This window comes from Hyperolius riggenbachi, chromosome 5, assembly GCF_040937935.1.
Source record: "Hyperolius riggenbachi isolate aHypRig1 chromosome 5, aHypRig1.pri, whole genome shotgun sequence".
NCBI classification, from domain to species: domain Eukaryota; kingdom Metazoa; phylum Chordata; class Amphibia; order Anura; family Hyperoliidae; genus Hyperolius; species Hyperolius riggenbachi.
Genome location: NC_090650.1, coordinates 126,373,748 through 126,388,897, shown reverse-complemented (window position 1 = coordinate 126,388,897; position 15,150 = coordinate 126,373,748). Strand labels below are relative to the sequence as shown.

General features: G+C 45.0%; 1 protein-coding gene across 1 annotated transcript in view; it reads left to right on the top strand.

The window, feature by feature from the left end:
• The window catches only part of TOPAZ1 (testis and ovary specific TOPAZ 1), a 239,064-nt gene that overhangs the window by 31,137 nt on the left and 192,777 nt on the right, over positions 1-15,150 (top strand). The window contains 1 exon segment of the mRNA XM_068236234.1: positions 12,611-12,699. Coding sequence (XP_068092335.1) covers positions 12,611-12,699 — 89 coding nt within the window.

Below are 15,150 nucleotides of genomic sequence, written 5' to 3'. Positions count from 1 at the left end.
AGAAGCTCTGAAACAGACAAGTGTGGCTGTGTGATTTGTGTGCACTGTGCAGCCAGTCATCATTATCTACTGTATGCAGTTTCATTTCTATGAGAGACACTTCCTACAGGCAGCCACACGGCATGCCAGAATAATAAAGTTGAAAGCACACAGATGAAAGGCTGCAGCAGCAACCCTGCTTGACTATAGTTTCATAGAGCCGAGACAGCACATCCAGAACAGCTCATAACCTGGAAGCAGAAGGGATATGAGCCGGCTGCCATATTGGATTTTTCCTGGAGCAATAATGGATAAAAAACACACAAAAAGGCACACCAGAGTGGCAAAATTATCAGGTAGAGCATTTATTCTTTACAAGCTATTGACGGATGTTTATTTTGTGTGAATTGTTCATCTCTGCTTCCCTTTAAACAGCAGTAGTCTTAAAATCAAAAGCTAAGACCTATGAAAGGGGATGAGACATACTATATCATATGCCCAACTCTAAGTTCTTATAGCGAGTTTTCTCAATATATTGGTGCAGAGTGAAAAGTCAGGACAACTATTTCAAAATTTATTAAATACACAATAAAGTTGTCAGAATAATTGCATATCAAATATAGGAATCGGACAATAACCGCAAGATAATTCTAACCACAAGGTATTTCTCAGTGTAAGCTGACTATACTACTTCAGAGCAAAGTTGACCACAATATATTAACCAATAAGATCAATAAAGCACAGGCAATGTAACCACAAGATATCTGACTTCAAATCTTGATTACAATGCACAATCTAACGATGGAAAAATATGGAAGCAGATCTAGCTAGTCTAAAAACCTCAATATATAAAAGCAGGTTTAAATTTTACTTGGCTGTTAACTCTTAATTTATAAAGTAAAATCTAATTTAAGGACAAAGGAAAGAATATGGATTTAGACCTGATCCGTCAACGGAACTTTTTTTTTATCAATCATTCTCTTTCCTTATCCCTTTCCACTCGTATGTCCCACACAGCAGGAAATCACAAATTTCCCATTCCTGTCGTGTGTCCTGCAGAGTGGGACATAATTTCAGCGGCGGTTTGCATGCACATCTGACCCCCCCATCTCTATCTCTCTTCCCTTGTATAGTGGGCATGTAAGACTACATGCCCACACAGGTGGTACCCCCCTGGCCCAAACAGGAAGTGTGCTATCAGCGCTGGCAAGAAGTGGCAGAATCAATTCTGCTTTTGTTGCTGCTTCTCTGCAGGGTCTCTTTTTGCAGATTCCTGGCAGATTTCCTTGCACAATCCTTGCAGATCCCTTGCAGGTTCTTTTTTGCAGATCCCTTGCAGGTTCTTTTTTGCAGATCCCTTGCAGGTTCTTTCTTGCAGATCCCTTTCAGGTTCTATCTTGCAGATCCCTTGCAGGTTCTTTCTTGCAGATCCCTTGCAGGTTCTTTCTTGCGGATCCCTTGCAGGTTCTTTCTTGCGGATCCCTTGCAGGTTCTTTCTTGCGGATCCCTTGCAGGTTCTTTCTTGCGGATCCCTTGCAGGTTCTTTCTTGCGGATCCCTTGCAGGTTCTTTCTTGCGGATCCCTTTCAGGTTCTATCTTGCGGATCCCTTGCAGGTTCTTTCTTGCGGATCCCTTGCAGGTTCTTTCTTGCGGATCCCTTGCAGGTTCTTTCTTGCGGATCCCTTGCAGGTTCTTTCTTGCGGATCCCTTGCAGGTTCTTTCTTGCGGATCCCTTGCAGGTTCTTTCTTGCGGATCCCTTGCAGGTTCTTTCTTGCGGATCCCTTGCAGGTTCTTTCTTGCGGATCCCTTGCAGGTTCTGTCTTGCGGATCCCTTGCAGGTTCTGTCTTGCGGATCCCTTGCAGGTTCTGTCTTGCGGATCCCTTGCAGGTTCTGTCTTGCGGATCCCTTGCAGGTTCTGTCTTGCGGATCCCTTGCAGGTTCTGTCTTGCGGATCCCTTGCAGGTTCTGTCTTGCGGATCCCTTGCAGGTTCTGTCTTGCGGATCCCTTGCAGGTTCTGTCTTGCGGATCCCTTGCAGGTTTTGTCTTGCGGATCCCTTGCAGGTTCTGTCTTGCGGATCCCTTGCAGGTTCTGTCTTGCGGATCCCTTGCAGGTTTTGTCTTGCGGATCCCTTGCAGGTTCTGTCTTGCGGATCCCTTGCAGGTTCTGTCTTGCGGATCCCTTGCAGGTTCTGTCTTGCGGATCCCTTGCAGGTTCTGTCTTGCGGATCCCTTGCAGGTTCTGTCTTGCGGATCCCTTGCAGGTTCTGTCTTGCGGATCCCTTGCAGGTTCTGTCTTGCGGATCCCTTGCAGGTTCTGTCTTGCGGATCCCTTGCAGGTTCTGTCTTGCGGATCCCTTGCAGGTTCTGTCTTGCGGATCCCTTGCAGGTTCTGTCTTGCGGATCCCTTGCAGGTTCTGTCTTGCGGATCCCTTGCAGGTTCTGTCTTGCGGATCCCTTGCAGGTTCTGTCTTGCGGATCCCTTGCAGGTTCTGTCTTGCGGATCCCTTGCAGGTTCTGTCTTGCGGATCCCTTGCAGGTTCTGTCTTGCGGATCCCTTGCAGGTTCTGTCTTGCGGATCCCTTGCAGGTTCTGTCTTGCGGATCCCTTGCAGGTTCTGTCTTGCGGATCCCTTGCAGGTTCTGTCTTGCGGATCCCTTGCAGGTTCTGTCTTGCGGATCCCTTGCAGGTTCTGTCTTGCGGATCCCTTGCAGGTTCTGTCTTGCGGATCCCTTGCAGGTTCTGTCTTGCGGATCCCTTGCAGGTTCTGTCTTGCGGATCCCTTGCAGGTTCTGTCTTGCGGATCCCTTGCAGGTTCTGTCTTGCGGATCCCTTGCAGGTTCTGTCTTGCGGATCCCTTGCAGGTTCTGTCTTGCGGATCCCTTGCAGGTTCTGTCTTGCGGATCCCTTGCAGGTTCTGTCTTGCGGATCCCTTGCAGGTTCTGTCTTGCGGATCCCTTGCAGGTTCTGTCTTGCGGATCCCTTGCAGGTTCTGTCTTGCGGATCCCTTACAGAGCGGAGCAATGGCATCCTCTGCAGGAGGCAAAAGAAAAATGTCAGCGGCTGAGGTGGCACAGCTGCTTATGGAGGACAGCAGCACATATCAGATGTGCAGGATTCTGGTGATGACAGTGATTATACAGTCACTGATGATGATGATTATTGCTACAGTGATGACACTGATATAGATGAGGCTGATGAAGGTGGGTAAGCTGCTGAAAGTGGTGAGGGTGATGGTGATCACATAAAATGGGCAAACGTCTCTCCTACCAGTGACTGCTTGCTGCCTAATTTTCCCTTTACTGTGTGTAATGAAGGGGTACAACTGCCTGCAGCTAATGTTCCAGAAACTGTCAGTGGTTTTTTTTTTTTTACACCGGCCCTATTACAAGAAATTATTAATGAAACAAATGATTATGCAAAAAGGAAGTTAGAAAATAAACCTCCTTCACCCAGATCCATCTGGAGGAGCTGGACTGATGTTACTATGCAGGAAATAAAGGCATACTTTAGAGTAATTCTTAGGTTGGCACTGCAAGAAAGGGGTCTATCCAGGATTTTTTCTCAACTTGGTGGATCAATTACACCCCTTTTTTGAAGATATTTTTTCTTGTGAGTGATTTAGACAGATCCATTGAATGCTACATGTTTCTGCACCCATCAGTGGTCCTGAAGGCCCTAAAAATAGGGGTTGGAAGGTCAGGAACTTGACTGAGCATATGAAAGAAAGATGCAGAAGTCTGTTTGTACCCCATAGGAATGTAGTGATTGATGATAGCACAATTAGTTTCAAAGGAAGATCAAAGTACAAGACGTACAATCCTCAGAAACCAAGCAAGTGGAGGCTACAAGTGTTTTCTATGGCTGATTGTGAGACTGGATACCTCTTTGCGTTTGAACCGTATTATGGATCTGCAACTACGGAAAGCTTGCCAAGGCCAAACTTGTCATTTTCAGCTCGCATTGTCCTTCATCTTTGTACAAATCTGAAACAAGCCACTCCTGGACATGGATACCATTTATTTACAGATCGATTTTATACCAGTTACATATTGGCACAAGAGTTACTAAAAGAAAAAATTCACATAACTGGAACGGTCATGCCCAATCGTAAAGGTCTACCAAGTGAAATAAAAAAATTGAAACTGAAGAGTTGTGAAGTTCGTGCTTGGAAACTTGACAGTGAGGAAATGGTATTGGCATGGAAGGATAAGCGTATTATACACATGCTTAGCACTTTCTACCCTGATACTACGACACAGCAGAGAAGAATGAAAGGTAGAGTGACTGAGAATGTTGAGAAGCCCACAGCAGTCATAGAATAGACTAAACACATGGGAACGGTTGACAGATTTGATCATTATACCAGTAGTTACTCTTTCAACAGGAAGTCACTGAAGTTTTCAACAGGAAGTCACTGAAGTTTTTTGGTTGATGGAGCTGGCAGTAGTGAATAGCTTCATAATTTTCAACCAGTTGCATCCACATGAACCAAAGGATCATATCAGCTACCGCAAGAACCTAATTCTTGAGTTGGTTCGTGAACAACAAGCTTTGAGGCCTCAGCGGAGATATGGCTGCCCTTCTTAATTGGACGTGGAGGAGCGTCTAGATGGTAGCCAGCATTATATTGCTCTAATGCCCAATCGAAATACCAAAGATTGCACAGTGTGCAGTGACAGGAAGACACCAGGTGGCAGGCGAAAAACCACCTATTATTGCGAAACTTGCTCACGCAGGCCAGGACTACATCCAGGAAATTGCTTTAAAATGTACCATATTTTTTCCAACTTCTCTGCTACCAGCCAATAGAAGACACCAAACTGTCCAAATAAGGTATGAAATTAAACGTTATAATGTGTTCTTTAAAAGAAGATACACCATGTTACTGTGTTACGTTCCATGTAAGAATGGGAGAGTGAGTAAAAATGAGTGCATTCCTGTAAAAAAAAATAAACTCCGAGTAGAAATGAATGCCTGTAGGAAAATACTCCGAGTGGAAAGGGTTGAGTTATACGCTTGGACATCGGAACACATATATTAGTGACAATGTGTGACTGCACATTTTAGCCCATTCTTTTATGCAGAATGATTTCTGAGGCGGTGTTTAAAATTACTGCAGGGTAGTCCTTTCTTAGGATCCTACCTCCTGGATGCAGGGTAAAGAAATTAGTGGTATCACTGTGTTACCCAATGAACTCAACATGAAAATTATTGTACCTTGAATACAAAATCATTGTACTTTTTGCATTTTTCGTGGAAATTTAAGTAAGGGTGTTTAAAGCAAAACTTAACTGAAAATAAACTTGAAAACTAAAATTGTCCTTGTGTCTGTTATTTTTAAATTTTGACACTGAATTGCACACAGCAGCCATGGCAATGTGACTTAAAACCTTGTTTAATCAGCTCCTAATAAAAATAAATTGTGTTTGAACTTCAGGGCACTCTTTTGCCATCAGCATTGTTTGCGCAGCCAAATAAGTGTTTTTTTTTTTTCTGTTTACATTTCAGAAGAGCGGAGCTCAGATACCTCCTTTGCATAGATAACAACTGTTTTTGTTAACATTTACAATGAAAAAATAATTTAAAGGGACATCAGTCAAGCTGTTAAGACCAGTACTTTATGTACCCATATTTATTTCATCATAGCACATGTTCATTCAGTTTTACTTTAAAGAGACTCTGAAGCGAGAATAAATCTTGCTTCAAAGCTCATAGTTAGCAGGGGCACGTGTGCCCCTGCTAAACCGCCGCATACGCGCCGCTAAACGGGGGTCCCTTCACCCCCAAACCCCCCACTGCGACACTTGGTCGCAGGCTTGGTCGCTCCTGGAGGCAGGGCTAACGGCTGCAGCCCTGCCTCCATTCGCGTCTATCAGACGCGCATCGCCGCCTCTCCCCCGCCCCTCTCAGTGAAGGAAGACTGAGAGGGGCGGGGGAGAGGCGGAGATACGCGCTGACAGACGCGTGTGGGGCAGGGCTGCGGCGGTTAGCCCTGCCCCAACCAGGAAGCGCTCCCCCGCCGCACGGAGGGGGATTTGGGGGTCGACCCCCGTTAAGCCGCGGGATAGCGGCGGTTTAGCCGGGGCCCACGTGCCCCTGCTATATATGAGGTCTGAAGCGAGATTTATTCTCGCTTCAGACTCTCTTTAAAGGACAACTGAAGCGAGAGGTCTATGGAGGCTGCCATATTTATTCCTCTATAGGCAATACCAGTTGCCTGGTTATCCTGCTGATCCTCTGCCTCTTAATATTTTCAGTCATAGACCCTCAACAAGCATGCAGCAAATCAGGTGTTTCAACTCCACGACAGGTCCACCAGGATTCTGGACCGCCCATCCCTGGGACAGGAAGAACAGACAAAATTTAAATAGCCACCGCCTACCTTCAGTGTTCTTCCTGTCCCCGGGAAGGACAGACTGAGTTTCCTGGGCTGCCGGGGCCAGAGGGTGAGTCCGGGGGAGTGATGTGGCCGCCTCATAGCATCCCTCTTAGGAGGAGATCCCAGGCGACCTTCTCGGTCAGGGGCAGCGCTCCCCTAAGCACGGAACTCCACTCCACTCTGTGAACGCGGAAGTTCTTTTGCCTCTTGCTGCGCACGCATGCATTCCGTGGCGGGCTGATGTCCCATGACGTGGCATACGGCGGAAGTATTCAATCCTGGCCTTTTCCCCGACTGGGGGCGGTCCAGGCTGCACGTGGGAGGCCGCGCTGTGCGGCGTCTATGAAAATGGACACTTTTTGAGAGAAATAGCAGCTATAGCAGTCACTGACTGACGCTGCTGGAAGGATCCGCTGCTCCCTCTGTCACCATAGAGCTTTCCTCCTCTTAGGCCATGGGGCCAGCCGCACAAGCCAGGTAAGCACTTTGATACTGGCAGGGGATAGCAAGTTTGGGACAACTCACTTATGGTGGCTCTGTTCTTTTGCAGAACCCAAGACCTGCTTCTTACATGGATAAATCTGAATTCAGGACCTGTGGGATCTGTCGTAAAAAACTTGCTGATTCCTATCCAAAACCCTTATCTAATGCTTTATTCACAGAGGTGCCAAGCCTTATCTGGACCTAGAGCTGGTCGGCTGGTCCACCACCGCCACCTGAATATTTTAAACCTTTTATTGTGTTTTATACTACTGGCGCCTCTGTACATCAGCATATCCAGTTTTCCACCCTTGGTGGAAGGGTGAGACACCCTCCTTTTCTTCTATCACAGAGAGCGACATCTTAATCCTGAGTGGGGACAGGATCTAATCTCCCCACCTGTTTATACAGTGGTTGCCTGTGCGGTAACCCATGTTTGTAAGTATAATACTTGTCATTTAATCCTCTTGTTCAAAACTTACTACACCATATCGGGCTCTCGGTTTGTTTATTTATATTTTGTCTGTGGTGAAGCATGAAGGGGGAGACATGTTTATAATAGTATGCTTATGCAATTTCAGGATCAGTTATCTGAAAAATTTCCTAATGCAAATGTTTCCACTGCTTTACCATTAGAGTCTAGGGTGTGTCAGCAAGATGAGGATGCTGACATACCTAGGCCATTTCAACAGCCAAGGGTTTTAGGGTCCTCTTCGGAGGAAGCGGAGCGAGCTGGGGGGTCTTCTGGCCAGGAAGACGACACCCAGGTGCTTCTCAAGGGGAAAATTTAAACTACTCCCTGAACAATCAGATGAATTATTGGAATTTATTTGTTCCGCTCTTAATATTCAGTCTGATTTTCTGAAACCCTCTACAGTTGAAGATGAGATGTATTCGGAACATTTAGTGTCTAAAGGGTTAGTGTTTCCGGTTCACTAAACTATGCGTGACTAGATGGAAACAGAGTGGAAGGAACCAGATAAAAATCTGGTAATTAACAAAGCGTTTAAAAGACACTACCCATTCAATGAAGAGGAACAGTCTAGATGGGCAAAATGTCCAATACTAGACCTAGCCATTTCAAAATTATCCAAAGATGCACGCATCCCATTTGAAGACACAGGTGCTCTGAGATTTATCTGACAGAAAAATGGAAGCTCTTCTTAAGAAATCATGGGAAGCGGTTTCCGCCTCGTGCACCAAATTTAGCAGCGACCTGTACTGCTCATTGCTTGAACATTTGGTTGCAGGAATTACAATCACTTTTGAAGAGTGGTTCTCAACCTGAGAATATTTCTGTCGGTTGCGACGTTGATAATTTCTGCACGCAGTCTAGCGTTAATTAACTCTATCAGGAGATTCCTGTGGCTAGAAAATTGTGAGGGGAGACTGTCACAAAACAAAGACTTTGTGCCCTCCTGTTTGAAGGGAAATTGCTGTTTGGCTCTGCTTTGAGTCTGTACTTGAAAGAGCAGGAGAAAGGAAGAATTTTTTTTCCAGCGGGTAAGAGAAAGAAATCTTCCAAAAAAGAGGTTTCGGGCCCCTAGGAGGAGTCGGATAACTGATTCTGGCAAAAAATGGGAAAACAAAAAAAACAAAAGGTTTCCTCTTCAATCCAAAACCCTTAGACAACCCCTCCAGACCACAGTCAGAACAATGACTATGCTCAGGTGGGGGGCAGGCTAAAAATTTTATATCCGGCATGGCAGAAGATATCAAAAACAAATACATCTGCAGAACCATCAAACATGGCTACAAAATTCAATTTACGCAAGTTCCCCAGAGATCTTTCAGGGTAACAGGCTCTATTCGGTCTCCAGTCCAGCAGGCAGCAATGGAAAAGGCTGTGGGATCTCTTTTCCAGAAGGGGTTTTGGAAGAGGTTCCTTCACCAGAGAGAAGGAAAGGATTCTACTCCACTCTTTCTGGTTCCGAAGCCGAACGGCGACTTCCGCCTTATCATAAATCTTCGGTCTTTAAACCAGTTTGAGAAGTACAAGAGATTCTGCATGGAGTCCATTCATTCCACAATCCTTCTTCTGGGGAAGAACTACTTCATGGCGTCCATCGACTTGATGGCTGCATACGATCATGTCCCCATCCATCCAATGCACTGGGAGTATTTATGAGCTGCCGTAAAGATTCAATCTCAGATCATTCACATCCAGTTCAAAGCTCTCCCATTTTGGATTTCAAGCGCTCCCAGGATCTTCACAGAGATCATGACAGAGGTCGCTGCCTTTATAAGAATGCAGAAGATTATTCTAGTTCCCTACCTAGACGATCTTCTGGTAGCAGCACAAACAAGATATGCCCCAGGAGCATATCCAGATTGTGCTTGGAGTTCTGAAGGATCTGGGATGGATTCTGAATACAAATCCGATCTAATCCCAGGACAGGAAAAGACCTTTCCAGGAATCTCGCTGAATTCAACCTTGCAGATCTCCTGTTTGCCAGAAAAGGTCGATCCATTAATCAAAAGTACTCAGGTACTTCTGAAAACAGTCTGTCGCAACAAGACAGGCTATTAGTCTCCTGGGAAAACGTTCAGCTTGTATCCCAGCCATTGCTTGGGCTCAAGCAAGGTTCAGAATATTTCAACTGACGATCCTATGGCAGTGGTCAGGCAAATAGGAGGATCTAGACAAAAAGATATGGTTGTCGGATCCAGTGAGACTCTGATTTGGTGGACTTGTCGTCCAAACCTGCAAAGAGGCATAAGTTGGTCAAATCCAAATCCCCTTGTAATTACAACAGACGCAAGCCTCTGGGGTTGGGGAGCGCATCTGAAACCGTATTACATACAGGACAGATGGTCTCCCCTAGGAGAAACATTCTCTTCAAACCACATGGAATTGCTTGCGATCTGGAAAGCTCTGCAAAAATGGGAAGACCTGTTGTTGCACAAAAATGTGATGATCCAGTCAGACAATCAGACGGCTGTTACTCACATAAACAAACAAGGGGGGGGGGGACCTTCAGTCCTCCCCTTATCTCTCTTTTCCCTCAAATATTTGGTTGGGCAGAGAGCAGAGTCCCTTCCCTGAAATCCGTTCACCTCAAAGGAAAAGACAATGTTCTAGCAGATTGGTTAAGCCGCATTGGGGTTGGGGTCTTCCATCCATAGACCTGTTTGCTGCATAGGACAACACGCTACTTTCCAGATTCTGTTCCCTCAACCCCAGAGGCTCCTGGGATGTGTAGATGCTTTTCTGTTGGACTGGGAACCGGAGAGAGCATATGCCTCAACCCCTTCAACTTGATTGGGAGGGTTCAACGGAAGGTTGCAAAAGATCAGGCCAATTTGATCCTAATTGCTCTACACTGGCCAAAAAAGGCCTGGTAAAAGATCCGATGATCTTACCAAGTTCAGATCCGCTTCTGAAGCAGGGACAAGTGTACCATCCTGCAGTGGCCAGTCTGAAACTGAAGGCGTGGCTTTTGAGCGGCGCTTACTTCTAAACAGAGGTTTGTCTAAGGATGTTATTAAAAACCATGCTTTATGCCAGGAAACCTGTTACCTCCTCTATTTATCTCAGAGGTTGGAAAGTCTTTTGGGAATTTAACAAAAACTCTCTGGAGAATTCAATTAATGTTCTCAATATCCTAGATTTCCTACAGAAAGGGCTAGGTATGGGTTTAAAATTGAACAATCTCAAAGTACAGCTTGCTGCTTTGGGAGCTTATTTTGATGTTCCCTTCACATCAAATTCTTTGATCAAAGGGAAGGTTCAGGGTGGCTGCTTCCTCCAGCCCGTGGCAGCCAGGACGTGCCCTCGGCGCCGCTCCGCAGGCTTCCGGTGGCCGACCCGACCTGGCCAGGCCGGCTGCCAGGTCGGGCTCTTCTGCGCTTCAAAATGTGCCTCACGGGGGCGCGCTGACGTCATCGGACGTCCTCCGGGCTGTACTGCGCAGGCGCAGTAGTTCTGCGCCTGCGCAGTACAGCCCGGAGGACGTCCGATGACGTCAGCGCGCCCCCGTGAGGCGCATTTTGAAACGCAGAAGAGCCCGACCTGGCAGCCGGCCTGGCCAGGTCGGGTCGGCCACCGGAGGGGACCGGGAGCCTGCGGAGCGGCGCCGAGGGCACGTCCTGGCTGCCACGGGCTGGAGGAAGCCCCAGGTAAGTGGATGGGCATTTTTATTTTTTTAACAGCCACCCTGAACCTTCCCTTTAAAAGATGAATCAAGGGTGTAAAAAAGAAAGACCGTGGTGAAGAAAACTTCCGTCCCTCCTTGGGATCTGAATTCAGTTCTAAACTCCATTATTTAGTTTCCTTTTGAACCTGTGGATCAAATATTCAAAACCCTAAAAATTGTGTTTTTGGTGTCAGTCACTACGGCCAGGCGTATCGGAGAAATACAGGCCCTTTGTATCAAGCCGCCTTTTATGTCTATCCAAGAAGATAGAATTAAAGTGGACCCAAACTAAAAATACAAGATTTCAGAAATATAATCTATTTTCTAAATTATAATAATAAATAGCAGCCTTTTTCAGCTGCACGATGACAAATATAAAATATTTTACATTTATTGGAGAAACCCCTCCCTTCCTTTCATATTGCCGGCAAAAAATCCGGCAAACTGGTGGAGTAGATGGTGTCCAGCAAAGGAGGAATTGCTAATGGCTGCCACCTGTATAACCCCAGTTATGCAAAGATGAGCGTGAAAAGCATGCACTGAAATGCTCATAGGCTTGAAGGCGTGTTTATTTATATTTGTATGTGTCAGAGTGGTGCAACTAAATATTTTGAATTAAAAAAATGTTTGGTTTGGGTCCGCTTTAAGTTTCAGTTACCTCCTTCGTTTACTCCGAAGGTGATGTCGGATTTCCACAGAGAGCAGGAAATCTTCATTCCCTCTTTTTATCAGAACCCTGCATACAAAAAAGAGGAAAAATTTAACTCACTGGATGTGAGAAAAATAATTACTCGACTGTCTCGTCTTCCTGGGCAGAGAGAAACTCTGCTTCTGTTCTACAAATTTGTAAAGCAGCCACATGGTCTTCCTATTATACGTTCATAATGCACTACCGTTTGGATCTGCCAAGCAATAAGGACTTGGGTTTTGGTCGAAAAGTACGAGTGGAAGCTTACAATTACTCTCACCTGGTAATTGGGTTTCCACACTGACTCCACGACAGGTGGGTTAACCCACCCACAACCCAAACGGTAAGTCTCCAACCCTTACATGGTGATAGTCAAAGCACTGAAAGTAGGCGGTGGGAGGTGGCTATTTAACCGTTCTGTTCTTCCTGTCCCAGGGATGGGCGGTCCAGTCTTCTGGTGGACCTGTCGCGGAGTCAGCGTGGAAACCCAATTACCAGGTGAGAGTAATTGTAAGCTTCTGACATTGTCAGATCTGACAAGATTAGCTGCATGCTTGTTTCTGGTGTGATTCGTACACTGCTGCAGCCAAATAGACCAGTAGGATGGCCAGGCAACTGGTGGTGTTCAAAAGGAAATAAATATGGCAGCCTCCATATTCTTCTCTCTTCAGTTGTCCTTTAAATATATAATTGTGCTGTGAATCTTCTATCGTGTATCCTAGATCTGTCGTCAACAGCGGTGCATGTTTTGTTAGAAGAATTTCATATTCACAGGTGGGTTAATGTAAGCAAAGGGGATTTTTTGTAGATGTCCTCAACATATTTACTGTTGTGTAACTTGAGGACAAGTTTGACAAACATTGAGTTCATAGAATGTGAACACACCAACCAGCTATTATCACATGCTGTATTACTTTTCCTAATTTGATTGCCTTGTCACCCTAGAGAGCAGCCGTGATGTGGATAACAGTCCATTGCCAGAAGAAGACCTTGAGTTTGAGGAGCCCAGTGATCCTCCAGAACAACCAATCAAGGTGCTTTCATTATTAAACTGTTTGAAATATGTACAGAAGTATTTAAAGGACAAATCAGTGTAATTTAATGTGACATTCTGAGTGCTTTCAACACAGCCCTTTCAATGTTTTAGTATGTTACGTTCTAGCTGTGGAAACACTGAAGCTTTGCTTTTTACCACCTAGTTTGTGGGCATCTGCATAGCCCAGTGATCTGCAAACTCGGCTCTCCAGCTGTTAAGGAACTACAAGTCCCACAATGCATTGTAGGAGTCTGACAGCCAGTCTTGACTCATAAAGGCAAATGCATTGTGGGACTTGTAGTTCCTTAACAGCTGGAGAGCCAAGTTTGCAGGTCACTGCCAAAGATTATAATCTGCTCTGTAAAGGTGGCCACGCACTTGATGATTTTTACTGTACATATCTGGCAAAGATCACTGTGATCAAATCTGCTAAAAATGTATGCCAGCGTAAACTATTCCTGATCAATTCCCATCCAAAATCAATCGATTCATCTGATTGTGCTGGAGTGCTTTGCTAGCAGAGTTCTTGTCCCACCGTTGCGTGTTCTCCGTTGGCTTTTCCCCATGCAGCAGGACTTTTCCACCCTGTAATCCCAGGAAGGAGGAGAAAAGTACTGGATCGGAACTAGATGCTAGGCTCTCTGAGGAAGCAACTTGTGTTGCGAAACTGCTGTTAGGCCATTCTTTTTTGGCACGTATCTGTTGATGATGGGGAGGAAATAAAAGTGGTGGATTGCTATGCAAACTGTTGGTGCCCGGATATTCTTTCTACCTGCTGCATACAAACTTTTCCACCCTGTGCCTTCTCTCTCCCTGGCATGAGCCAAAAGCTGAAGTTCAAACACTAGAGTTCTGGCAGCATACACACTGGACCTTTAGTGTTTCAACTTAAGTTTTTGTTACATGATTCAGAGAGAGAAGGCAGCGTGGAGAAAAGACACCAAAGGACGCACGCTGGCACGACCGGTAAAAGCTTTGCTGCAAAGATGGGGAAGAAGCTGAAATCGATTGAAAATCTGTGTGCCGTGTGTGGGCAGCTAATATATTCCTCTCCGATCAGATTTAATCAGAAAGGTATCTATCTGAGGGTCAATCAGGTGGCCATCTATAAATGTACGGCCACCTTAACTTGAGTATAACATTTTCGACAGATATATGTTGCGCTGACACAATGAACCACTTGGGTTAAGGGTTCAACAACTCGTTAGTGCGCAATATGCAATATTATGATAGCTTACATAGATAACCCAAGTCCTTATGCAGAAAAATTGCAGTATTTTTCCACCAAGTAACACTTAAAGGGAACCTGTACTGAATAAAATAATTTAAAATCAACACATGAGGTAACTTCAAATGATCATTACATAGTTACCTCGCCATCCATTGCTCTCAGAAGCTCACTATTTTCTTTCTGACAATGATCCCTTTGAGTTCTGACAACATTTTGTCAGAACTGAAATATATCAATTGCTGTCAGTTATAAATCATTTGCTGTCAGTTAAAGCTGAGGGGACAACTGATGTACCAGGTAATGTCCATGTTTCTGTATATCTCAAGTGGGCAATGTTACAGTTTAACAGTGTGCTGATCAGAGAGCTGTTATGGGGTAATGGCCATTTTCAAAATGGAGGACAGAGAATTCCCTTAATCACAGTGGACAAACAGGACGCTTGAGAGGAGAAAGAGATTGAGTAGACTACACGGGAGGTAAGTATGACTTGTGTATGCTTATTTTAAGTTTTATTCTCAGTTCAGGTTTTCTTTAAGCAGATTCAAGATTCACATCTGAGAAGGCAACCTTCAGACTAGTTTGAAGCAAGACAGCACCACCTCACCCTCAGAAATGGGCACTCAACTTTTGTATCTGACCTTCTGCTAGATGGGTCCACAGCATACTGGTGTCTTCTAGGCTAGTGTTTCTCAATATTTTATTGGTATGTACCCTTTTGAAAGCCTGTGCTCACCAAGTAGCCCCTGCTATAGTAAAGATTATCTCAAGTACCCTATGATAAAGATCTATTTAATCGTAGTACATTTAAATTTGTTCTAAACAATTTCCAAGCATTTACTATTACTTTTGATTACTGGTAGCTAAAATACTAATTTGGTGTTATTTATATAGAATTATATAGAAGCCCAAGTACCCCCTGGCACCATCAGAAGTACCCCATGGGGTACAAGTACCACACATTGAGAACCTAGAATCTAGGCTACCCCCGCCTCTCGGGGAACTCTCAAAGGGAACCAGAGATGAACGATTCACACAACATAAACATATCAGTCAATAGCGTGTAAAGAATAAATGCTCTACCTGATAATTTCACCACTCTGGTGTGCCTTTTTGAGTGTTTTTTTTATCCATTATTGCTCCAGGAAAAATCCAATATGGCCATATCCCTTTTGCTTCCAGGTTATGAGCTGTTCTGGATGTGCTGTCTAGTCTCTCTGA